Source organism: Pinus tabuliformis, chromosome 7, assembly GCF_031772625.1.
Source record: "Pinus tabuliformis cultivar Carrire ecotype Pingquan chromosome 7, CPIR1, whole genome shotgun sequence".
Lineage (NCBI taxonomy): Eukaryota > Viridiplantae > Streptophyta > Pinopsida > Pinales > Pinaceae > Pinus > Pinus tabuliformis.
In genome coordinates this window covers 1,542,262,355-1,542,289,653 of record NC_142293.1, presented here as the reverse complement: position 1 = coordinate 1,542,289,653, position 27,299 = coordinate 1,542,262,355, and the positions used below count along the sequence as shown (strand labels likewise).

The following is a 27,299-nucleotide window of genomic DNA, read 5'->3' as shown; positions in this document are numbered from 1 at the left end:
AGACAGATGGGGGATTCCTTTTAGTTATCAAACTCTAGATCATTACACTCAATCATAGTCAAGGACAGGAAGCACTTGACATAAGTATAGATGACTTTTTCTTTATATTAAAAACTATGCATAGATAGATACAAAGACAGATGGATGGAAAAAATGAACATATTCTTATGGTAATCACAGGTAGAGAACAGTCTTCATGTAATGGACTAGAACCCACATCCTTGCCAAACCTTTCAACGTGTAACTGCCAATGTATTTACATCATAGTTTTAAAAACAGACTGGTTTGAACTGGTAACCAGTCAAACCAGCTGATCAGCAATTTTCAGCCAATGACCCGATAGAAAAATCTGGTTTGGGAACCAGTTGGTACCAGTTAAGTACCAAATCGAGTGTTTTGGTGCTCCAAACCAGGCCAGTCAGATCTCGCATGTGTGAGGGGAGTCTGGTAGCCACAGTGGATGTTTTCCAGGTGGTTTTGGATGAAACTAGGGGCTTTTTTCTCTCTCAAAGCCGTCCCCTTGGCTATAAAACTAAACCCCTCCCCAAACCCTAAATCTAAACAGAAAACCTAACTCAACCCTAGCAATGTTGGCAATCAATAGTAATGTTAAATTCTTAAAATAAAAGTTGACATTTCCCTTAACTTTTCTTGTTGAAGTTGACATTTCCTTTATCTTTCCTTTTTAAAGTTGACATTTCCTTCATCCTTTCTTTTTATCCTTCTACTTAAATTTTTATCATTACCATTAATTGTTTCAGGATGTTTGAGAGAAGTTCCAACCTTAGCAGACATCATATGGAGAAAAAATAATTCCCCACATCAAAATTCAGTACACTTAACAGTTTGCAGGATTTTAGGATTTTAGGATTGCAACATTTTCTTTGAATTCTATCATGTATGAGGGTACGGGATTGGAATTAATCAAGAGCATGAATCCCTTTATGTACCTTGATGTTGGTGGTATTGATTGTTGAACCCCTTTGTCATGGCCTTAACAAAAATGTACCTTTCAGTCAAACCAAAATAATTGGTTAGTGCGTTAAGCTTTTTCTACCATATTATAAGGTTGAGGAGATGAACCCTTCACTCAAACCAAAATCATCAGTTAGGCATGTTTAAGTTTTTACAATTTCTACCATATTATAAGGTTGAGGAATCTGTGTCTGATGACTTTGAGGCAAATGATGTTTATGTAGCTCTTGTTTATGATTCCATTTCTAGTAGTGGTGAATTAGTGATGAGTTTGATGAGTGATTTGAAATAGGACAATGGCCAAGTAGCTTGTAGCATTTATTTTTAGACTATAGAGGCCACTTAGAGCCTCATTGATTATGTATTTTGTTAATGTTATATATTGCACCTGGTGCCATTTTGATATATGCACCTTTACATGATATATAGATGAGCAAACTTTGCATATTTTGTCTCTAATGGTTTGGAAACATGGTTTGAAATCTTAAAAATAACTTTCTTCATTAAAAATTAATTATTTTATATATTTTTTAAAGATCGATTCATTTAATCCTATGCGATCTGGTTTGATCTGGTTCCAGTTCCTTGATAGGTGGACCAGTTCGAAACCCGATTCCGGTTTTTTAAACTATGATTTACATGCACACTACCGTTGAACGCTGAGTTGCATGATACAGGGAAATGAATACGAATTTCGGAAATAGAAATGCGATGGAAACATAACCCCTTAAAAATTTGGAAAAGGGGAAATGTGATAAACACACACACACACATATATATAATGCATTATTTTTAGAAATGCGATGGAAACATAACCCCTTAAAATTTTGGAAAAGGGGAAATGTGATATACACACACACATATAGATATATAATGTGTTATTTTTTCAATTGAGTTTAACCTCAATGGTTGGGTGGAATCATTGTGATCCTCCCTATTACCCACTAAAAGTGGGTAACCCATAGGAGAAATTTTTTCTCCCCATTGATCAACCAACTAGCCAGTAACCCTATGATGGCCCACGGATAGCTTTACATCAAAGCTATCCACCTATGCTCCAATCAATACTCACCCCATCTAACATGCTTCTTGAAGGAAAGTGAGTCATCTATTAGAAGGTACACTAACTATTTTTGTAATCATGTGTTTTCATTTAATGTTTTGGGGCATCTTGCTTTAAAATCTAGTAGGCCTTGTGAAAGCCCTCACAAGGGAAGAACTAGACTAAGATACAACAATGAGGTGATTGCCATTGTCACCTTAGCACTCCACCTCCTACCCATTAGTGGAACTTCACCACACTGGAGGCTTCCCAGTATATCACCTAAAGCATGTTCTAAGTCAATTGGTTCAAGGCAATGTATGTGAATGGCTAAGCAAGGTACTTCTTCGTTGGATTAGGGTACAATTATTGATGTAAAGGAATGGTGTACCACTAGCAAAGCCTAGATAAGAGTACTTGATACCTAAGGTTTCAAGATATGGTTCAACATGTTGATCTTTGAGTAGCATCGAGACGTATTCCAACATGCCAAGAGGCCTCCTAAGTCGACCTAAAAGAATTATGGAAATTAAAATTATAAAAATAAATAAAAAAATAATAATAAAAAATAATAATTGGGCTTCATGTAGGCTCCAAAATGTCAAGTCGACCCCACCATGAAAGAGTGTGACCCGTGGTCAAAATTCACCCATTTGACAAGCATGAATACACAATGTGACACCTTCATTTGACAAATTCGATCATCACATCTTCTATCCAAAATTAGCAGCATGTGTGAACAAAAGAGGGCCAAGTTGACAAAAGTTTGATCGAACTTGATTTGACTGAGTTTGACCATTGAACGCATTACGAATCTAACCGTGGGCTAAATTGACCACAGGTCCAAGCTGATTGCAGGCTGAAATTTTGATTGTTGACCACCATTGACTTTTGGTATTTCTAGTGTTTTGACCAATGTTGACTAGCTAGAAATTAACCAGGTTTGATTGGTATTTTGGACTTGGATTTTGGCACAAATTTCTAAACAGTTTTTTGGAATTGTAAACCTTATTGAAGAATAATTTCTCCTAGACGAAAAGTTGCTAGGTTTTCTCCCAAGTTTGAGTTTCCCAGGGTAAATTTGTTCTCTATTGTGCATGGATGTCTATTTCTGATCTTACTATTTTCGTTGCATAACTATTGAGATTTTTAGTTTATAATTGCTCAATGATATCAGTGGCATAAAGATAAATTTTTAAAGATCATTAGGTAGTAATTATCAGATCAAAAAATTGGTTTCTACTATTTATCTTATAGAAAATTCAACATGGTATTAGAGCCTTGTTGAAAGTGTTAGAAAATCAAGAGACTTATGTATCATAGATGATTTTCCTTAACTTGATAATTTCTTGTGATGTGTGTTGGCCTTTTATTACTTTATTAGATCTTGTTCATCAAGCAATCACCAAAACAATGAAGATCACAACAAGACAGAGTACACAAGATATAGGCTCCAAGCTAGGGAAAAACCCCTCCAAGGGGAAAATGTTGGACACAGATTGTCATTGATGTCAATATGGCAATATTCAAGGAGTAGACAGAGCCAAGAGGAGCACACAGAGTTATCGGAGCCAAGAGGAGGAGACAGAGCCATAGAGGAAGCAGACAGAGTTATCGGGAGCCATCAGAGAAGAAAACCCATCTATATATGCATTCACAGCTATCGGAGCAACAATGCCAAAGGAATACTCTATCGGAGGAGTAGAGCTATCGCATATCACATATGCTAAGAGTAAGGTTCATAAGCGGAGCATATATATATATATATATATATATATATATATATAAACAAAGTAAAAACAATGGAACAATATATATATGCATGCATTTAAACACTATCGGGAGCGGCCTTAACACTATCGGCGGGCAAACTATGCATCCCCGACAATACACTATCGGAGGCCAAAACTCACGTATATATGCCGTTACACTATCGGAGGCGGAAACCGGACTTGAAATTTATTACACGGGAGCGGTGAGTCATATCGGGTCCGACACCTAATATCGCATCGCAAAAATGGAGTGGTCTGCGTTAACGTCAAGCCCTGACCCTGTGCGACTTGCGATCGCCGATAGCGATATCGCATCGGACCTCCGCCAAGGGCAACCCCCGATTGCGATTACACACGGACCCGAAGGGGTTATCAACTGCTGCTTAATATCATATCACATCCGCCCATCGCAATGCTACACAGAGGGTTGTCCGACTAGAAGCGCCGATTGCGATAAAGCATGTGGACCCGATTAAACATTAAAACATGGTTTAATACCATATCACATCCGATCCATCGGAGCAGTGGAGGATCAGTCGTCGGCCATCGGCGGAGTCATGGGTCCGATATATAAAGGACCCCCGGGAGTCACGAATCACCGATTGCGATTTAAGCATGGACCCGATACAGGAATAGGTGCGGGTAAACTAAATTTGAAATCTGCCATTAGTGTTTCTCACCTGTTTTTCATATATTTTCCTGTGTAACCGTGTTTTTGCTTGCGGGGTGGTTTTAAGCCGAAAGGCTTATGATGGCTGTGTCTGATGGTTTTAGAAGGCTGAACGTCAAGTAAATGGGGTGATTCATGGCAAAATCGATTGCGATTGGACATGGCTATCCGTTAAATGAAGCTGAACTCTGTGCATGCCCACAATCATTGTTAAAGGAGCGTTGTTACAGTCGTAACCAGTGAGATGTGTTCTCTGTGGATTATTTGGCACTCTCTTATGAATTAACGTGTCCTGTGAGCACGATGAGACAGAGGAAGCTACAGCGACAGACAAGCCAGTGGTGAGGAAGCTGAAGCAGGCGAGGAGGAAGCCAAAGAGCCAGCGAGTAAGCGGAAACGAATGGACAAAGGCATGAGAATGTATAAAACAGTAAAAACAGAGAACTGTTGGTGTTGTTGTTGTGGTGAAGAACCAGAGGGTGAGGTAGTAGAAGTAGCAGAGGCAAAAGAGGCAGCAAAAGCAGCGGAGGCTGTAGAGGCAGCAGAGGCAGGAGAGTAGGAGTGAGAGAACCTCAGCTGAATAGAGTGCAGCAGCATACTAGTGTATACCAAGATTGGGTTGGAGCCCAAGAGGTTGGAGCCTCAGAACTGAACAGGACTAAAGTCATTAGGGGTAGGTGCTCCTAAGTGCAGAACCACTGCTAAACAGAGTTGGTGCTCTGGAGGTTGGAGCCTCACTGAAGTCCAAGTTGGAGCTTGGAAACTATTCACAGTCAGATATATACTTATATTGTATTTATTTCATTGCACTGTCTTGAGTTTTAATAAAAGCATTTATTCCAGCTGTTGGTTTCTGTGTTCTGTGTATACATATACATATCTATATATGCTTTTGGCAATCACTAGAATAATTAAAAAAATTAATAAGAAATACTGATTCACCCCCCCCTCTCAGTATTTCCAACAGAAAACCCAGAAAAATGTTTTTCTTCTTATATAGAATTTGGTTACAAAGAGACTTCCAAGACCCAAAGACCAAAGCCAAAACCCTACCAAGCACCAAGTCAACCCCTAGCAAGATCTTCTCCAAGGCAACTTCCAAACTTCGACCCACTGCAACTTCGTCCCAGAATTTCAGCCCTACAACTGCTCCTCAGAATTTCGGCCCTGCAATTTCGGCCTCTTGCAACTGCAGCTTCACAGAAACTCTAACTCTACACGTGTGGGCAGAGAGAGAGAGAGAGAGAGATCTAGCCCAAGAAACTTTGATTCTTCCTTCCTTTCCTCGTCCTTCTTGCTCTCTTCTTCTCCTTCATTATTGCAAATTGAACTTGTGATGAGTGAGTGCTCCAAATGAAGTCGAGATCCTTATATTTATAGCCTTCATGAGGGGTCGAATAGCCCTCCCTTAAGCCGACTTGATCTGCTCTTGGGTCGACTTGGTCTTGTTTATTTGGGGTAGCATTGGATGTGCTCTGGCCACGAAAATTGGTGGAGAGCCTAAGGCACATGAGATCTCCAATACCCAAAAAGGGTTTGGGCAGATTCTAAACAGTTTGGGAGATATTAAAATAATTAATATTTTTAATGGAGTCCCTAAGACTAAACTTAGGGAAATTAAAATATTAATGTGAATTAATATAAAACTGTGTTAGAATGGTCCAAAAGTCATGGATCAAGCCAGATCTAATCTTCGCTGTTGATTAGGGACTTAATCTCGGCCATTGATTTGTCAACGAGAAAAGTATAAGAGGAGGCTTGAGGATCACTTGGAGAACACACCAAGAGATCAAGATTTTGACTTTCTGGGGCTGGGTTTGCTGAGAAAGTTTAGAGAGTGATCTGGAGTTGCAGTTGAGAGGCAGTGAATACAGAAGCAGAGAGGCAGAGATAGTGTCGGGAGGAACTGCTAGAACAGTCGGGAAAGCTGACACGGACGGCAGAAGCCAGAACTGTCGGAACTGCAAGAAAGTTGACGCATAGGGCAGAAGCCAGAACTGCCGAGAATAGTCGGAACTGCCAGGAACTATCGGGAAAGCTTACGCAGAGGGCAAAAGAGGCTGACACTGGGGTTTTTCGTGGGGCAGATTGGGGCTGAGGAGTTGTCGGAGTGTTTATTCGGGGTTTTAGCCAGAACATTTGTCTCCGAAGGAGAGGTACTACTGCCAAGATTTTTCTTTGTTGGGTGAGCCGGATTTAGCATCTAGATTGTATTCTGAAACTGCTTAATAAATCAAACCCTCAAATAGCTGCACCAATTTTCCCGCGTTGGGTTTTTCCGGGGATATTAGTCCAAAAATAACTGTGTCATTTGTGTGCTTGTTTCAGTTTCCTTCAGTTGATGATCTGTAATGTGTTGAGCATGTACTTGTGTTTATTTCCAGTATTTACATGTTAAATAACTTGTTAATTAATCAGAACAAGTAGGAAGGAATAAATCAAAAAGTACATGGAGGGTTTCTAACTGTTAGACTTAGAAACTTCAACAGGTCTTAGGATACAAAATAGTTTTTTCTTGACAAAATAAATATCTTTATTTATTGGAATGAGTCCAAATGGGACTATGACACATGACCAATATTCCTAGAGAACCTAAAAGCGTGAAGAACATGCTTTTGACTCAAACTTGAGTATGAAACCCATACTCCAAAATAAAATATAATTTATTTTTCTTTTTGTTTCTTTCTTTTTCTTTCTTTATAAAGAATATACAATGTCATGATTACAATTAAGTCATTATGAAGACCGAACCTAGTTACAATTTTCAACACTCCCTCTTAACTAGGGAGGTATTCATAATCCCATTACATGGTACAAGGAATTTCAATCTTGAAGCATTTTCATAAGAAGAGTTGGATTGATAACTCATCTTTGTCAAGCATCTTTATCATAACTAGCATTGTCCTTGAAGGCCTTAACTAGACTGATAATAACTTCCTAAGCCAAACAGCTTCCCAACGGACTTCACTTGCAGCAACATACTCTGCTTCAGCACTACTCAAAGCAATTGTATCCTGCTTTCTGCTCATCCATGAGACCATGGAAGACCCTAGGCTGAAGCATCCACCTGTTGTGCTTCTTCCATCTGTCTCACTGCCACCCCAATCTGAATCTGTATATCCCATGAGTTGGATTTCATTACCAGTATACCAGAGGTAGTGATGTATGGTTCCACACAAATATCTTAGGATATGCTTGGCTGCAATCCAATGATCATGTTTTGGCTCCATCTGAAACTAACTAAGGACATTCACTGCAAAACAAATGTTTGGTCTTGTATTTACCAGATACATCAAGGACCCAATCAACTGTATGTAGCAAGTAGGATCCACTGGACTAGACTCTGAACTCCTCAACTTCTTTAAATTGGTAATCATAGGAGTCATCATAGGCTTGCTATCCATCATGCCAAACTTCTAAAGTATCTTGATCACATATTTACCTTGACCAAGATATATCTCACCTGGCTTCTGCCATACTTCTAGTCCCAAGTAATAATGCATAATCCCAAGATCCTTCATATCAAACTCAGTTGCTAATTGCTTCTTGCATTCTTGAATCTGATGCTCTACACCTGTGACTAGTAGATCATCCACATACAAGAGTATGATAACTGGTTCACCTTGGACCACCCTAATGTATAGGTTAGGATTTGCAGTACTCTTGGTAAAACCAAGTCTCAATAGGTATGCATCCATTCTTGCATACCAAGCTCTAGGTGCTTGCTTTAAGCCATATAGAGATTTCTTCAACCTGCAGACATGAGTCTCCCTCTGATTTATTTCAAATCCTTGAGGTTGCTCAATGTAAACCTCCTCATCAATGGTTCCATTCAGGAAAGTTATCTTGACATCCATTTGATGGATGGCAGCCAATGAAACAAGCAAACTTATTGTTGTATATTTAGTTGTGGAAGCAAAGGTTTCCTCATAATCAATCCCTTCTTTCTATGAGAAGCCTCTTGCTACAAACCTTGCTTTGTATTTATCAATGCTCCCATCTACAACATGCTTTATCTTGTAAATCCATTTTGAAGTGACTATAGATTTGTCACTTGGGCCAAGGGACAATCTCCCAGACATCGTTCTTCATGATTGACTGGTATTCCTCCTGCATTGCATTCCTCCACACTTGATGTTTAGCCGCATATTCATAGGAGGAAGGTTCTGCTTCAATAAGCTTTGTCATATATGCAGCATACCCAGAATACCTCTTTGGTCTTTTACTTTCCCTGAAGGTCCTTGATGTTGTATGTCCTTTTGCTTCTTGTAGAGTAGTTCTCAACCAAGCAGGCCTTTTTCAATTTTCTGGAACAATTATTTGTTGTATAGGCTCACTAGGAGCTTCAACATCTTCTTGAGTAGATGTCTACTCCAGTGTTGCACAAACCCCCCCCGGATCTAAACCGGGATCCGCGTCCCATATGGGATCCGCTGCCGAATCTGCGATTCGGAAATCCAGAACCACGAATCGGGTCGGAAATAATAGTTCTTGGAATTTCAGAACCGTTTTGGCACGATCCGCAGTTCCAGATTTCCGAACAACAGATCCGACAACAGATCCCTTACGGATTCGTACCAGATTGGGCACGGATCCGATGCTTGACAAGCGGTTCCACAAGGCCGACCTGCAAAAACTTTTTTTTTAACTTTAGTTGGGGGTGGGTTTAGGTTGAGTTAGGGAAATGATAGATGGGGATAAAACTCATTTCCTCACTCTTGTATTTTTGGAGAGCTTGGAGAGGAGAGGAGAAGAGAGGAGAAAGCGAGGAGAAGAGAGACTTAAAGAGAGCTTGGAGGAGTGTAGGAGGAGGAGCTAGGAGCAGTAAAGGAGGAGCTTGGAGGAGTAAAGAAAGGCTTCCATCTACAAGAGCTAAAGAGGTAAGTGCAAACCCCAAACTCCCTCATTTTTCTGTCATTGTTGTTTGTATTTTTTCTCCTCCCTCTCCTACTCTTTCCCATTCTTTCTTCTTGCTCATTTCATTGTAGGTTGTCCATCTATATTCATATTCCAAAATGGTGTTATTTTGGCTTCTATGTATCATTCCACTTTTGGTTTTCACGATGGCAAGGGGGAGTAGGAATAAAAGGGAAGAAGAACAAGAGGATAGTGGTCCCCATATGAGTGACCCAATGTATGATGAGGAGGAAGGGTTTGAAGAGGAAGGGGATGAAGAGAACACTGAAATGCTAGAGGGGAAAGCTGCATTGACACCCTTGTGGAATTATGTGACCAAACTTGAAGGGGGAAAAGGTGGTGGAAGCTACAAGTTTTTGTGCCCTCATGGTTGTCATGGAGGAAAACCATATAGTGGTTCATATACCTGTGTGAGGAGGCATCTTTGTGGGGTTTTGGACAGTGATGACAAAAAGGGTGTCATGGGGATAGCAATTTGCCCAAAGGTTTCAGCTGAACAAAGAAGAAAATACATCCAAATAGAGGTTACAACAAAAAAACAAGAATTAAAAAATTCATTCTGAAACAAGTGCATCCTCTAGATTTGGTAGCTCATCTCCTCATGGTACTTCTACAACCTCTAGAAGTAGAAGAACAATAGGGGATTTCCTTAATGTTGTTGGGAGGGATGATGTGGATGGAAAGATAGTTCGGTTTCTTTGTGCTTGCAGTGTACCATTCAATGTGCTTCGCTCTCCCTATTGGCATGATATGGTTAAGGCCATCAATGAAGCCCCAAAAGGATACAAGAGCCCCAACTATGAGAAAGCTAGAACAATGTTATTAGAAAGAGAAAAAGCAAAGGTTCAAAGAGCTTTGACACGTTTTACAAATGAGTGGGTGGATTGTGGGGTATCCATTATATCAGATGGGTGGACAAATGTTAGAAACCAACATTTGATAAATGTTCTTGGTGTTTCTGCTAGTGGTGTAGTATTTATTACATGTCATGACTCCTCCTCCGTCATTGCAACTACCCAAAACATTACAGATATCCTATTGTAATCAATCAAACATGTTGGTCCTAATAATGTGGTTAAAGTGATCACTGATAATGCAGCAAATTGTAAGGCAGCACGAGAAATTATTGTGCATACTCATCCACACATCTCTTGGTTCGGATGCTTGGTACACACATTGAACCTTTTAATGCATGATATTGTGAATCATAAAGAATGTGGATGGATTAATGAGCTTTACAAGAGAGGGAAGCAACTCATTAAATTTATCACAGGGCATACAAGGGTAAACTACTTTTATGGCACTTACTCCAAGTTGCAGTTTCTTAAACTTGCAAAAACAAAATTTGGAAGTTATTACCTCACCTTTAGGCGGCTAGTGAAGGTAAGACAAGCTTTAACTAATATGAGGACCTCTGAATCATGGGTGGAAATTAACACTGATAGAGATGGTGCTAATGGATCCAAGGACACTATTCTTGAGAGTTACTTTTGGTCACAGATTAAATATGTTTTGCAATTCACCAAACCAATTTATTGCAAGATCAAGTTTGCAAATTCAGATCGACCAATAATTGGGGAGGTGTATGAGCAAATGGATAGAATGTTGGGGCAGATTAAAGACATTGTTGAGCCTAGAGATATCACCTTGTATAATTATATTCGTGCAAAGGTGGTAAAACGATGGGATATGCTAAATGTTCCATTGCAAGCCTTAGCATATGTTCTGACACCTAAATACTATCATCCATCATGGCTTTCAACACCAGTGCCTAGGGGGGACAGGGAAAAACCACACCTAGATCCAGAGGTTCTATCTGGTTATATGAAAGCATTGGATAAATTAGTCCCTGATGAGGAGGAGGTTGCCATGGTACAGAAACATTTGAGCAACTATACGCTTAGCACTAGTCCATTTGGGAGCATGCATGCAATTAGAGATCGAGAGAATTTTTCATCTCTTGAGTGGTGGAACGTGCATGGAGATGCTACTCCACTTCTACGAACTTTGGCATTGTGGGTGCTATCACAGGTGGTAAACACTTCTTCTGCAAAGAGGTGTTGGAGCTCTTATTCTTTCATCCACAATGTTAAAAGGAACAAGTTAAATTTAGATTGGGCAGAGAGCTTGGTTTATGTTCACTACAACTTGCGATTGTTGTCCCATTACTGTGATGATGCAACGACTAATAAATACCTTAAGGTTTGGGACAGAAATCCAAAGGAGTCCAATTTGGAGGATGGAGTGTTGTGATTAGAGCAATTGGAGGATGCTCTTATCCAGGATGATGATGATCGAGTTGATACGCCACCACCATCCAGTCCCTTGGTTCCCAAGTCCCATGCTTCAACACCAACAGCAAGGACTTCATCTTCACCAGTTCCACAGTCGCTGCCACAACTTCCGGAGCCACCATCTTCTTCATTACCACCACGTGGAGGTTCATGTCCTGTTCATGGTGGGAGGAGGAGAGATTAGTAGATATATTCAGTGTTCATAGTTTACTACTTTTGTCATAGATTAGACTTGTAGACTCTTGTTGTGAATTTGAACTTTTTTGTCTTACTCTTCCTAGTTTAGTGTGTACTTAAGTCTTGGCGGTGGCCAAGTGGCCTATTTTGTAAACATTATTATTTGACTTTTGGACATGACTCATGTTGATAGTTGCTCACTTGCCATATAACTTACTTGAATGTTTGATGATTTTATCTTCTAAATGTTTGATGATTTTATCTTCTAAATGTTTTATGTTTTATCATTATGATATGCTTAAAAATTTGATGTATGTTTGTAATTGCTAGAATCTAGATGGTTGACACTCGAATAATTAATCATTGATGTACAATGGAATCATGGATGCCGTATCTATCTTGATTTATGTAAAAATATGCATGTTTTCATGTCTTCTACAACTAATTTGGTATTTGGGATGTTTTTTAAATATAAATGCAAAAAAGTAATATATATATATAGTAGACGCTTTGCTTCATAGGCTTTCGGGAAATGACACTTCCGCGCCCCCGCTTTGGGGAACGTTGGTCTGCTCTTGACCATTATTGTCCCTTGAGATATCCTCAAAGATAGGTATTTCTTCTTCATCAGAGTCAACAGAAACATCCTTTGATTTCTTGTAAGTTATACTTTCATCAAACATGACATCCCTACTCACTTCAATTCGACGATCCTCCTTAACATAGATTCTATATGCCTTTGATGAAGCACTATACCCAACAAAGATGCCCTTTAGACTGGTAGGATCCAACTTCTTTCTCTTTTCCTTGGGTATATGAATATACATAGGACACCCAAATATTTGAAGATGATCCACACTTGGCTTCTTTCCTATAAATGCTTCTTCCGGAGTCATGTTGTTGAGAATTTTGTGAGGACTTCGGTCCTGCATGTAGACAGTTGTCATACATGCCTCTCCCCACAAAAATTGAGGGAGATCTTGATCATGTAGCATGACCTTGACACATTCTTCAATAGTTATGTTCTTTGTTTCAGCCACGCCATTCTGTTCAAGATTATAAGGAACAATAATCTCCCTCTTAATCCCTGCTTCCTTGCAAAATGCTATCAGTTCTTTGGAGGTGTATTCTCCACCATTGTCTGACCTCAGAGTATTGATCTTTCTCTCGGTCAGATTCTCCACTTCATTCTTGAACTCTTGAATACCTCATCTTTGTTCTTGAGGAGGTATAGCCAAGTTTTCATTGAGAAATAGTCAATGAAGGTCACACAATATTAATGTCCACCAAGTGACTTAACTGCCATAGGTCCACATACATCTGAGTGTATGAGATCTAAAACTTCCTTAGATCTGGTATCACTTCTTGCAAATGGCTTCTTCACGTTCTTGCCTAAAGCACATCCCTTATAGGTTCCTTCATGTTCTTCCTTCAATTTAGGGATGCCATTAACCATTTGACTTAGAGATGGCAAAATCTTATAATGAAGGTGTCCATACCTTTTATGCCATAGTTCGGAAGGACTTACATCCAAGTGGACTAGGGCATGAGATAGAGGTGTAAAAAGTCTATATAATGTCCCCTCACAAATCCCAATCACCCTAGCATCATCAATACTAGAGCCCTTACCCCAAACCAAAACCTTGCCATCAACAAAAGCAACTCTATCACCCTTATCCTCTAGACAAGAAATAGAAAGTAAGTTTTTCTTCAAACCTGGAACATATAAAATATTGTTGAGGTGAATGCTTCCACTAGACTCAAGCTCCAACAAAGTAGATCCAATGCCTTTCACTAGATAGCTCTTCTTATCTCCAAGTTCGATTGAGTGAGAGGAGTTTCCTTTAGATAGGGTTTGAAGTTGACTGCATTCTCCCGTCATATGTCTGGAGGCACCACTGTCAATAACCCATACATTCTTGTCCTTGAAAGTGTTGGATAAAGCGGAGAACAAACTTCCATCCATTACTTCTTCGCAATCTTGGAGATGATCTTCAAAATGCAATCCTTGATCGATGTAGCGAGATTCCCAAGAAACTTGAAACCCTTCCTTACAACTCTTGCCATAGTGCCAACTAGAATGTAATCTTTAGTCTCCTTGCACCTTAGTTGTGATACATGTTGCAAAATCTGGAGACTCATGTATTATAGATGGTTTTCCTTAACTTGTTAATACTTGTGATGTATGTTGGCCTTTTATTACTTTATTAGATCTTGTTCATCAAGCAATTACCAAAACAATGAAGATCACAACAAGACAGAGTATACAAGATATAGGCTCCAAGCCAGGGAAAAATCCCGCCAAGGGAAAAACACAGAAAAAAACTTCTCTTCTTATATAGAATTTGTTTACAAAGAGACTTCCAAGACCCAAAGACCAAATCCAATAACCCTACCAAGCACCAAGTCAGCCCCCAGCAAGATCTTCTCTAAGGCAGCTTCCAAACTTTGACCTACTACAACTTCGTTCCAGAATTTCGGCCCTACAATTACTCCTCAGAATTTCGGCCCCGCAATTTTGGCCTCCTGCAACAACAGCTTCACAGAAACCCTAACTTCGCACATATGGACAGAGAGAGAGAGATATCTAGCCCAAGAAACTTCGATTCTTCATTCCTTTCCTTGTCCTTCTTGCTCTTCTTCTCCTTCACTATTGCAGATCAAACTTGTGAAGAGTGAGTGCTTCAAATGAGGTCGAGCTCCTTGTACTGATAGCCTTCTTGAGGGGTTGAATAGCCCTCCCTTAGGCCGACTTGGTCTTGGGATACAAAATGGATTTTTCTTGATAAAATAAATATCTTTATTACAATGAGTCCAAATGGGACTATGACACATGACCAATATTATTCTTTATCCTAGAAAGACCTAGAAAACCTAAAAGCGCAAAGAACATGCTTTTGACTCAAACTTGAGTATGAAACCCATACTCCAAAATAAAATATAATTCCTTTTTCTTCCCTTTTCTTTCTTTATAAAGAACATACAATGTCATGATTACAATTAGGTCATTATAAAGACCGAACCTAGTTACAATTTTCAATAGAAAGAGCAGCCATTGAAGCCAGTCTAAAAGACAATTTGGTTGGACTCATTTGTGCAAAGAAGAGCAACCTTAAGAGAGTCGTAACCTTAGAAAATAAGAGAACCAAAGCTAGCATCAGGAGGTTGAGTTTGGAGAGTTTGTTTGTCGTAGAAAGGGTTGAGGGCCTCAAGAATTGTACCCAAACATGTCGAGAAGCATCTGACAAGGGTCGAGGTAGCTAGGAATAGGACTGCAGTATGATCAAGCTAGGTCGAGGGCCTCAAGGAGATAGGCAGGCTGGCCAAGGGTCAACTGTAGCAAACTGAGTGCTCTAAAAGTTTGTAAGGTTGATCGAGCTGGAAAAAGGGTGTTGTAAATGATGACAAGGCATTGGAGCTAAAGGGGAAATCTATCAAGAAAGAAAAGGAGATGACAACAAGGTGAAAAGAAGCCTGTAGCATCAAAGGACAACAAGCAATTTGACAGAGATTAAAAGGATTTGATCTTTGTAGAAGTCTAACGGAGCAGACCATGTGTTAGAAGTTTGCAGCAGCAAAGGACTAAGGCTACAAGGACAAAGAGGAGAAAGGGTTGCTTGCAAAGGACAACAAGGCCATGGAAATAGTTCTTGCTCTAGAATAGCCTTGATCGGAATGTTCTTAGACCATCAAGTCTTCTAATGGCCAGTAAATTCCCTTCTATAGACATAAATTCATAATTTTCAAAACTTAGCAATGAAAGTAGGTTGTCAATGGATAAGGGGAATGTTGATGTGCTTAAGTCAAAAGATAAAAAAGCACCTGGAAGTTCGGCACCAGTCAAGACAAGGAGCTGAGGAGTCTTTATTAATATATTCATCTTGGAGTCTTTATACTTGTTGAAATTCCTAGGGTTTGTGGGACGAAACCCTAAAGCAAGACTTGAAGTGTTGGATGCAAGTGCAGTTGGAGCGATGCATACTTGGTTATCTCCTTGATAGCATGTGGAATGACTTGGTGTTGATACCAACTGGTTGTTGAGCCTTTGGTATGGCTAGACAACTCGATGAATCCGCAGGATGAAGAAACCCCAACCCTTACAGTTCATGCAAGAAAAGGCAACATGCATCAACAACTAATGTTAAGGACGAGGATGAGCATCCACCTCAGAAGAAGATAAAGGAATCCAAGCTTGATGAGATTGCAGATTGACTTCATTGATTTCTACAAGGAGGCAAGGATCAAGAGGGAGTTTACAATTTCTTACAACTCTCAGCAGTTTCTTTCTTAATCAAAAGATAAGTACTTCATATCTTTCTCCCTTGATTATTATTATTTTTATTCCTTTGGTCAACCTCTTGCCTTTATATTTTTTGATTGGTTATAATTGTTTCTTCCATGGCCTCCTAAATGAGGTTTGCAGGTACATCATGAAGGTTGCCAAGAAAATGATTCAGGCAACAGATGGCAACATCAAGAAGAACAAAGCAAAGCTTGTGACAAGAGGGTGTTTGAAAATCAGAAAGGCAGAAATATTTTCTTTATGTTGATAATTACTTGTGATATTCTTATGTTCTTATTAACTTTATTGTGTTCTTCTTTTTTCTTAGTTCATCAAGCAATTACCAAAATCATAGCACGAGATCAAAGACACCAGATGTAGGCAGACAGCCAGGGAAAAACCCCTATCTAGGGGAAAACCCTGTCAACTCTTCCTTCAATAGTTTCACGAGATAATCCAAGACTCTTTGACCTAAACACAGACTTCCTCCAATCACCAAGTCAGCCCTTCCCTTCTTTTGCGATGATAACCTTCCAAATTCCAACAATATCTTCGACCTAGAACAGCAGCAGCAGTAACAACAACACTTCGATCTAATAGTAGCAGTAGAAACTTCGATCTAGTAGCAGTAATTGTTGAAGAATCAAGGGCAATGGTGTATAGTAGGATTCTTCTAGACTTTATAACAATTTGTGAAGCACTTTTACAATTTATCTTAGTTTGATCTTCTTTTTAGATTAGTGTGTTTGTTTACTACATCAAACTGCTACCAAAACATAAGAACACAAAATGTTGGCTCTCTGCCAGGGCCAAAACCTCTCTATCTTAGAGAGGAAAACCCTTTGGTAAGTATCTCTTATTGAAGCTTCTTATTGATCAATGCCAAACCCCAGACCCTTGACTAGAATGTCCTCCAAGCACAAGTCAAGTCCTTCCTCCCTTCTATACTTTGTTCCCCGGCACTTAGTCTTCCTTCTTCCAGCACTTTGCTTCTCGACACTTCGTCCTCCTTCTTCATTCTTTGATTGAAGATAGACCTTGCTTATGTGATCTCTAGATGAGATGCTTCTCTTTTATACTTGGTGATATCCTTCACTTATGGAGACACCTTCCTTCTCTTGACCAAACGAGATTCTTCTTGAGATCTGTATGAAGACTGATGTGACTATACAGCAACCCTAGATTCTCGCACGTGTGGGTGGTTTCCTTGGGTATTAGGCTCTTTTAACCTTTGCTTGAGATAGCCTCTTCTTCGCTATAGTGGGAGGCCTAAGTTACTAGCCCAAATGATGTGAGATATGGTGCTGATATACTACTGTTGTTATGACTGCAGAGAGGCCTCCTTTTCTCGCACGTGTGACTGTGTTTGACCCTTAGAACAGTCCCTTAAACTTTGATCTTGTCTTCTCCTTCTTCGCTACACTAGAGGCTCCTTAAACTTTGACTTTCTTCATTTTTCTTCGACTTCTCTTGCTCGTTGATTTCAGAGGTGAGTACATGACATTATGAGGGAGTGGACAGCCTCTATATATAGAGGATTGTCCCTCCTTTAGGCTGACTTGTTGACTGTAGGCTGACTTGAAGTTTCTTCATCATTTTTGCTCCTTGAAGGATGTCGTTGCATGGAGAGGACTTGACTTTGCTTGGAGGGATTTCCTTTGACTCTTTATACAAGTATATACATGGTGTAACATGCCCTTAAGGGTCTTCAACATTTTCTTTTGACTCTTTGATTCTCCTATAGCACTTTAACATGTGCTAGACCTACTTCAATGAGCAAGAAACTCATTGATAAATAAAACAAAAATAATATTTCTTTTCTTGAATAAATACAACTATCAAAAATACATTTATGAAGACCGAACCTAGTTACACTTTCTTCAACAGTAACAACTTCGACCTTGATGCAACAACAACTTCGATTGTAGCAACAGCAACTTCGACCTTAGCAACAGCAACTTCGACCTAGAAGCAGCAGCAGAATTTCGAACTCTCCACAACAGAACTTCGACCTAGTTGCAACAACACTTTGACCCCAACAGTAGCTTAGTAACTTCGTATGAGTGAGAGAGAGATAGCCCAAAACTTCAATCTTGTCCTTCTCCTGCAATTCTTCTTCTTCTTTTGGAACTTCACACTTTTCTACTTCCTCTTCTTGTATATCGAACTTGTGTGAGTGATGCTCCAAATGAATCGAACTGCATTGTATTTATAGCCTCTTCTGGGGTTCGAATTACCTTCATGTAGACTGACTTGATAAGGTGAGGGTCGACTTGGTGTGGAGGTGACAAATGACTTATTTGACTCAATAAAAATTCTTTTTACATGATTGAAAAGCCCAAGAAGGGTCTCATTAAATGGACAATGACTCTAATGACTCGATATAAAACCTAGAAGTCCTAAATGGGGACTTTGACCTATGAAATGTTGACCCAAGCATGAAACCCATGTTTTAATAAGTCATAATAATAATAATAAAAATATTTTTCTTTCTTTTGATAAATACATTTCATTATGACTCAAATACAATTATGAAGACCGAACCTAGTTACATTCTTCAACATTCTCCCAATAAGAGGGAGTGGACTACAAAGATGGTTTTGCTCCAATCACTAGATGATCAGTTTTTTTGTATGACCTAAGGGCTTGTTGGCTTGTGGGGGCCTGACCCAGGTTTAGTGTTAGTTAGCCAAACAAATCCCTACACTACTGGCCCTTTCGGCATCAGCCCGCGGAGTGCGGACCGAAGTCTCACCCGAAGCAGTATGGGGGGATGTTGGAACCAAGTTTCCGCACCCTGAGATGGTCGTGATGTCGGTTTATTCCTTCTATTCCTGCTTTCGCGCAGGTCACTTAGTTCTAGGGCTTGCCAGACTAGCCCTTTATTCCGCCCTTCAGTACCTCCGCAAAAAGGTACGATTGACCTTCGCGCAGCCCTAACCTGCGGCTCAGGTACTTTCGCGTTGCTATGGCAGCGTACCGTGCAGATTCCCAAACTAGTTTAAGTGTCTTACTTATCTTATTAGACAATCATAGTTAGCACCGCGTAAACAGATGTTCTTACTTGCGTTCACTTAACCAACGTAATTACATACATTCGCGCATCATATAAGCATTATAAATGAAATTCATACATAACATGTCAAGATGCATTAACAGGAAAAAAAGACACAGAATTCATAGAATGAACAGATGTTCTTACTTGCGTTCACTTAACCAACGTAATTACATACATTCGCACATCATATAAGCATTATAAATGAAATTCATACATAACATGTCAAGATGCATTAACAGGAAACAAAGACACAGAATTCGTAGAATGCTTCTCTTTATTGATATCTTCAGATGATTACAGACTCTATCCGCCCTGCACACATAGCTGCAGGGGTCCGCGCACTCAGCTGCGAACTTTTATCCTAGGTTTATGCACACTCAGTTGCAGAGCCTCTACCTACGCTACGACCCGAAACTTAGACTTCTTACTTCAGAGCTATCATTATCTGACTCATTACTCTTTTCAAAACTACTTAGAGCTTAGCTCTTTTTATACAATCCCATGGTCCGCAGACCATGGGTAGATCTTTTACAACTGACTTTACTTTACAAAAATAAGGGCAGACAACCCTTTATGACTCATGACACCTTCGCACTCCGCGACCACAAAATGCAGAGACTTTACTATTTTATTACAAAATTCGACCCAAAACATGGGCTTTTAGCCCCAAAAATGTCCTTGGGGGATCCCGTTCCCAACAGGGCTCAAGCATAGATTCAAAAAAGTGATTAGTGTTCGAAAGGAAGAAATTGTACAGATTGTTAGGACATCCAGGATCGTGCCAGATGACTGAAAGGGCTTCCAGTTCCGAGGGTGCAAACCGTCAGGCTGAATGGAAGGAGTAGTTTTCCTAGAGGATGTCATCGATTGAGATTATCAAGATGCTCAGAGACGGGTCTCAAAGAGCAGTGTGCCTTCTTTGAGGAGACAATGTCAAATAGTGAAAGGATTTGCTTACATGACAAAGGGAGTAGCAATGGCAAAAGGACTTGCTTACATGACAAAGGAAGTAGCAATGGCAAAAGGACTTGCTTACATGAGGAGCAACAGTGGCAAGAGGATTTTCTTCTGTGACAGAGCGAGCAACCAGGACTACCACAAGAAGACCTGCTTTAGTGTCAGAGGGGGTTGGCCTTGAAGTTTGAGATGAAGGATCTTGGCTTGATACACTATTTCCTGGTATTGGACGTGTAGCTGAGATCAAATGAGATCTTCATTATCTATATTTTGAGGAGATTCGTATGATGGATTGCAAGTCCATGCCTACACCTATGGTTTCCAATTTGAAGAGTCGAGTGATTCCGCTTTAGATTCAGATTTGGTGGATCCCACGATGTACAAACATTTGATTGGATCCTTGATGTACTTGGTTAACATTATGCCTAATATTTGCTTTACAGTAAAGACCTTGAGCCAGTATATGATCGAGCCAAGGCATCTACATTGGGTTGTAGCAAAGCATGGTTGAGGTACCTGCATGGTATAGTAGATATGGTTTGAGATATGTCTCAGGTGGTGAAGTGAGGCTACGAGATATATAGATTCAAATTGGGTCGAAAGTATATAGGACAGAAAGAGCACATGAAGGTGTTGCTTCAACTTGGAATCAACTACGACATCTTGGCTTAGTGGGAAGCAGATTTTTGTTGCACTCAAAACAACAAAAGCAGAGTATATCGCAGCCAATGTCACAAAACATTTAGTAGTGTGGCTCTAGAGGCTTCTTACAGCACTCTTTGATCAGGTCACTTCATTTGAGACATGGTGCAGAGAGGAGCAATGGAGCTACAGTAAATATACATAGATGAGCAGATTGCAGACATTCTCACCAAGCCTCTATCTAAAGTAAAGTTTGTATACTTCAGAGACAAGCTTGGCGTGATGCAAAATGTCTCCCTCATTGAGAGGGAGGGTTGATGTCTTTGCAGGAAGAGAAGCCCCATATGAAGTTTGAATTTGCCCTTGACTAACAAGCTTGGTTCACTTAGATGCATGAATGGTTAATTGTAACTGATGGTGAAGATGCAGCACTGGACATTATGTGTGATTTGCAAGTGGTTTTCATCATGGGCTAGGCAACTTAACTAGGGCCCAAGTCCAGTAGAGGAGCCTATGACACCCTACATGTGAAGCATTGAGAGCCATGGGACTCCTATCACTTGCAGACCATCACTCCACTCTACGGACACCTATAGCACCCCAGTAGTCTGCGCTTTGTCCCACATTATTCATGAGATGATGCACTTGGACTAGTATGCCCCCAGCCAACTTAGCAGTACACTTATGGTTTGGCAGTTGATCCAAGGCCCAGATGAGGTTTGTCTCACCCCTTGAGACATGGGAGGGCTAGCACCATACTTTCAGCATTCAACGTTGGAGAAAAATTAGGCTATTCTATCACCAGGAGACCCATGAGACCCATTTTGTGCCCCAAACACAAAACTGGGGTCCACACGATGATTTGCATGGATATCTAGGGGCCAACCCCTAGAGGATGACTTTTGGAGCCCTCTTGAATCATTTTAGCACCAAGAGAGCTCAATGCATGCCTCTAAGAGGCCCACATAGTGATGACATCAATATTTCAGCGCTCTTGTGGGTTAATCTTTATGATTTCACATTGGCTATGTGGTTGACTTGTAAACACACTTAGTTTTTGCCCATCATTTGACAACTTAAAGGGGCTTTAGGCTAATATTAGACTTGATTGGACATGTATAAATAAGAGAGACTTTATTTGAGTCTCTCATCATCATCTCTTGAACAATTCGACCTCACTAGAGAAACTCACACTTGTTCCTTCTTGGCTACTGGAGATCTATTGGATGCATTTCGATATTTGGAAGCTATTTTTGATGGTCTTTGGAGCTACTTTTTTGGGTAATGGATGGATATACTACATATTGTCTTGTAAGTGCTTATTGTTGAAAATTTTCTATCTTGAAATTGTCATATATATGGAATTGTTGCTTCTAGATGATGCTAATTCGTGCCCTAATTGTTGAAAATTAATTTTGAAAGGATATCTAGTTGAGTATTGCATATGTTATTGATTGTGCATGTAATGAATGTTCCTAGTGGAGGAAATCTTAAATTTCTCCTTCAAACTCCATTTTCTTTATAAGTGAGTAAATGTTAGAAGTTGATACCTAGGTCATCAATTTTTTAGCCTCCTTAGAAAGGATCTAGCTTATCAAAACCTCCTAGATTCCATATGCCCAAAAAGGACAAGGCACTAATCCAAGTCCTTGGTGGTCAACCCCAAACTTTTTCCATAAATTTCTCCTTAAATTCGGTCCTTTTAAGGCTAGGGAGAAAATCTAGGGCTTGCAACGAAATTTTAGGGAGGAGACTTTTTGGTGATTTGAGAGTCTAAACATCAATCTTAGGGTCTAGGCTAAATATCCTCCAAGTTCGGTGGGCATCCATAAAATATCATGCCCTAGGTGTTGCTCCAAGAGGGCAACCCTACTCCTTTTCCCCTGAACTTGAGGACTTCCTTGAAGGTTGTATGAGCTTAGTATGTCAAAGTATATCATAAGAAGCCTTTTATCTCGGGCCTTGACCTTGTGAATACCTATTAGCTTCGAAAATCTCAAAACCCTAGGTCTTGGGCCTCTTTTCTTGAGCTTTTCTTTGAAATCATTTTGCTTCTTTGAAGCCTTGAACTATTATTGAGTCTCTCTCTCGAATGAGTTCTAGCTAGATCACTTTGTGCCTTATATCTAGCATATCTATTTTAAGTGATCTCCTTCCTACCGGGACTCCTCCCATCAGTGAAAGTCCATAAAGAGCAAGGGGTTTTGGCTGAGGTGACATTGGGCCTCTACCCCATTGTTGGCACTTTGTCTAGCTCTTGTCTTGCAGGGTTTCCCTCTCCAAGGCTTGCTAGATTTTGTGGTAACAAGGCCTTTAATCTGTGTGTGCTGGTCTAGCAGGATGTAAGGATCTTCAACAACCCTATTGAAAGGAACAGTGACAGGATCCCACATACTTTAGTTTCTTGTTTCATAGGGATATAGACATTGCAACACTTTGCAAGCCATAGAGCAAATAGTTGATATATGAGTCAACATGTTACAGCTATCTTTGGGATCTGATCTCAACCACTCTTATTTTTTTAAAGTTTAACTTGCCTTTTTCTTATTGGCAACTCAAGAGTGACCTTTTATTGTGTACTAATCAATTGGACTTTTTACACAAAAATCTTCGTTTGATAACAGCACACAACCCCTAAGAACATCCTCCAAGATTGGAAAAGCACCAGTTCAAATGGAGAGGCTTCCAACAGTGACAGGGTTGGTTGTCTAAAATTATAAGGCAGGTCCACTGGTGCAAATTTGCATGATAATAATACTATAGCTGGCCTCCATGGCTTGTCGCCTAAAACCATAAGTTCCCATCACTGGCCTTAACCATCGCTAAGGATGAGACACCTCCATAAACTAAAACAAGGCAACAATGGGTGGGATCGAATCATTACTAATCTAAGCTGAGTATCAATGGATGGAGGGTCTGATACAGGCATGATTCCTGCTGCTGTGAGATGGATATGACAATTTGTTTCGACCAGCTAGCACTTCTCTTAAGTTTGTTGCACTTGGACTTAATTTTGATGTACTTACTATTCAGCCTGTCTGGTAATTTATATATGCTTTTAAAGCTTATTAATTGGCTAGGTCTTAGAGGTAATTAGCGAATGGCAGCTTCTATTGCAGCCCACTTTTTGGGTATTAAATACCATGTACATATTTGATCAATATATGATAAAAGAAAGTTTTTTTATTAAAAAAAATCATATAATTTCCTAAAACAGATCTCCAGTGATAACATTCAAAAACCCCTATTCTAATGCTACCCTTGAAAATAAAAGATATGTTGTTGTATCACGCCCATGCACCTAAAGTACATCTAGAATGGATGCATTTAACCAACAACTAACACTTCTCAGGTAGGGCCAGTTCACAGTTAGAGGGAGACACATCTCCTCTTTAGTTTTGCAACACATTCCATCATAGAAAGTCTATTAACTTGAAAAATATGTGACAATGCAATTCTTACCAAAGCAAAATCAGCATGTCCAAAACAGAATCATGACAAAAATATAGATATTGTGGATCATCTTCAACCAAAGAGCAACCCACAAAATGGTACGGAACATGGTACGATTTAAGGCCTGTGTTCTTGGCTTCCACATTCTCCACTGCTTATCCCTTTGCTCTTTATCGAAGTTGAACCTCTTTTGGAGCTTCATCCTATGATAAGAAGACAGTTTTTATGCCTAATAGTTTGCGAAGTATATACGTATCCAATCTCATTGTGGCATAATCAAAATAGAACACATAAATTATATATATATATATTCATTCTTTCTGAACCCCATATTAATAGCATATCAGTACTCTCAATCAAAGAAGCAATGATTCTGCACTATGTAATTTTCTATTAAGGTTTTCAAGATTTATAATCATATTGATCCCTAAATTTCATTTTTTGTTCCCTTCTTGATTTTCCGTATGAACTACTCCAGATTTTGCACAATTTTCTTGCGTGTATATTACGTAATTTTTCCATATCTTTTGTACCTCTATAAAAAGCCATATTAAGTTCCCAAAAGTATTTTGTGACGATCTGGTGCAGTATGCTCCTGAAATCTGATGTACTTGACCGAAACAATTTAGTCTGGTTGCCAAAAATCGGTCTTCTGTCCAGCAGGTCAATGTTTCCAATCTCATAGAGTCAATCTTATCCAAGAAGCTCACATTTAAAAGTAACAGACAACCGAGTATGTGAAACAATTTTTGTTGCTTTGATAAAGTAAACCAAGTTTCGTGGTTCGGAAAAGGTAAATCTCAAGGACCAAGTGCCATTGAAATTTTCTTTGTAACTGTCTGCAATTTGTTTGATGTAACAAAAGTTACCTTGATTCTTTACATTTAGATTACATTTAACAAATTAATCTCCAAAAAATGCAATTTGCACGGTTTTCTAGAGTTCTTGCATAATCAATGAAATTACAGCTAGACAACACGCACACATATTACAGAAGAATATACAGATATAAATTTACACACAGGCACCCACACATAGACAAAATAGTCTGATTCATATGACCCACAGGGCTTAGGCTAGTTGCCAAACCTTTGGGTACCTCATACCAGGTGATTGGTTCTAATTCCATGATGTCAGTTAAGTATTAAATAGCAAATTCGGCACATGTTTGGGTACCTCATACCAGGTGATTGGTTCTAATTTCATGATGTCAGTTAAGTATTAAATAGCAAATTCGGCACATGGGGTGTGTATCAAGTTCAACTAGGTAAGGGAAAACACAAAATTTTCATCAGAGCGTTGGTTCACTGATGAGGTGGGTGGAGTGTTAGGCTGTCCACCTGAGTTCAATTCTCAGTTTCATAAGGATGAAATTCATAGGAATAAGCTTGAAAGGAATTAAGCTGGGTGCAAGACTTGACAATTTTAACAGTATAAATGCCCCTTGAACCTAGCACTTAAGTGGAACGAAGTTCACTCTTTGCATTGAAGCCCCTGGGAATGTTTCCTGAAGCAATTCCTGAGAATAAGCCTCCCAAACACATGCCACTTGTATAAAACCCAACTTTTCACATAAAACTCTACATTATATATGTATGTATATATATGCAATGTACAACATATAGACAATAATTTTACATACCTGTAAGTCCCCAGAGACTTCAACATCACTTATTGTTGTTAGTGAAGATAAGTACTTGTCTGCTCCGAGTGCAGTCTCTGGAAGAATGGCCTGCTGTAATACCTTGTCCCTCAAAAGCATATCTGCTAGCTCCCTCCTGATTTGCTGTGCAACCATCTTGACTCTCCTTGGATGAGCCATGCATATAATCTGGTTCTGTTTTGGGAATTTGCTAAATTTGGGTCCATGGGAGTACAGGTAATTCTGATTTGGGGTTCTGTTAAATTTGGGTCCAATGGAATATTGGAAATGTTTGAGAGCAGACAAGTTTAAAGAATGTATTGTTGTCATCGTCTGGGCATCAGTCACGATTGTGTGGAGGCACTTCTGGGTTGCAGGCAATGACAAGAGACTTGTTGGGTGAGCCAAAAGGCGCACCATATTTCGAATCAAAGTGAACGATGAACGATGTATTGATATTCTCTAATGGGCATCTGGGTTGAAAGGCAAAGATTAAAGATCAGGTGGGTGAATCACTCAGAAGGGCACATTTTGTGAATATCCCTGCCGAGTAGCTTTAATTTGTGGAGATTAAAACAGTTCAAATTTTTAAAGGAACAGTAACTTACTTCTCAGATCTCTCCCTGAAATATCTCTTTACCTTTTGGTACGGATTTGAATTGTGTTCGAAAGTTCTCAATTTGCAATCAAAAATTATATTTATTCACATTATATTTTATAAAAAAATTGGAGAATGCCCTATAAATGGGAACTCTAAGAACCACATGAATTCAAGATTGAGACAGACTATTATTAAGCGTATGAATCCTTTGGGAAATATAAAAAAGTTAAAATGTGTTTTTTTTATACGAAGTGAAAAAATTAACATAGTAAAATTATCGATCAGCCAGACGTGTTTATTTTTTTAAACAATATTCATAAGTTTGATTCAAATAATATATGTAAGAATTAGAGCATTTGAAATTACTGGTTAGTGGTTAGAAGGGTGTTTGGCTTTTATCTGCTAGATGATATTAGGGCTTGGACCATAAAATTACTGGTTAGTGGTTAGAAGGGTGTTTGGCTTTTATCTGTCAGATGATATTAGGGCTTGGACCATATTTCGTGAGAAAATTGAACTTAAATAAAAGCAGAGTAGTTTTTTTGTTTTTTTTTAAAGGTGGAAAAACTTATCAAACTCAGTTTGTCAAACCAACAGTGAGGACAGCCATCTCTCGCTGCTATCCGCGAATGTCAATTGACACATCACTGTTATCAAGGAAAACCATGCCCCCTGAAATAACCCGCTAGGGTCCGTAAGGGAGGAGGCTTTCACTCCTGCCAGATGCCTCTACGTCTTGGGCCGTTAACCTGTTTCCTTAGGTCCGAGGAAGACGAGCTCTTTTAAGACACATTTCAAATTTTAAAATAAATTAATA

At 39.4% G+C, this 27,299-nt stretch overlaps 1 protein-coding gene across 1 annotated transcript in view; it reads right to left on the bottom strand.

Moving 5' to 3' along the window:
• Window positions 1–26,568, bottom strand: part of LOC149253773 (uncharacterized) — a 53,134-nt gene extending 26,566 nt beyond the window's left edge. Inside the window, exon 1 of the mRNA XM_089454587.1 lies at window positions 25,882–26,568. Within this exon, the coding sequence (XP_089310713.1) occupies window positions 25,882–26,301 (420 nt within the window). The 5' untranslated portion in view covers window positions 26,302–26,568. The remainder of the gene's footprint in view (window positions 1–25,881) is intronic.
• Between the last annotated feature and the right edge of the window lie 731 nt (window positions 26,569–27,299).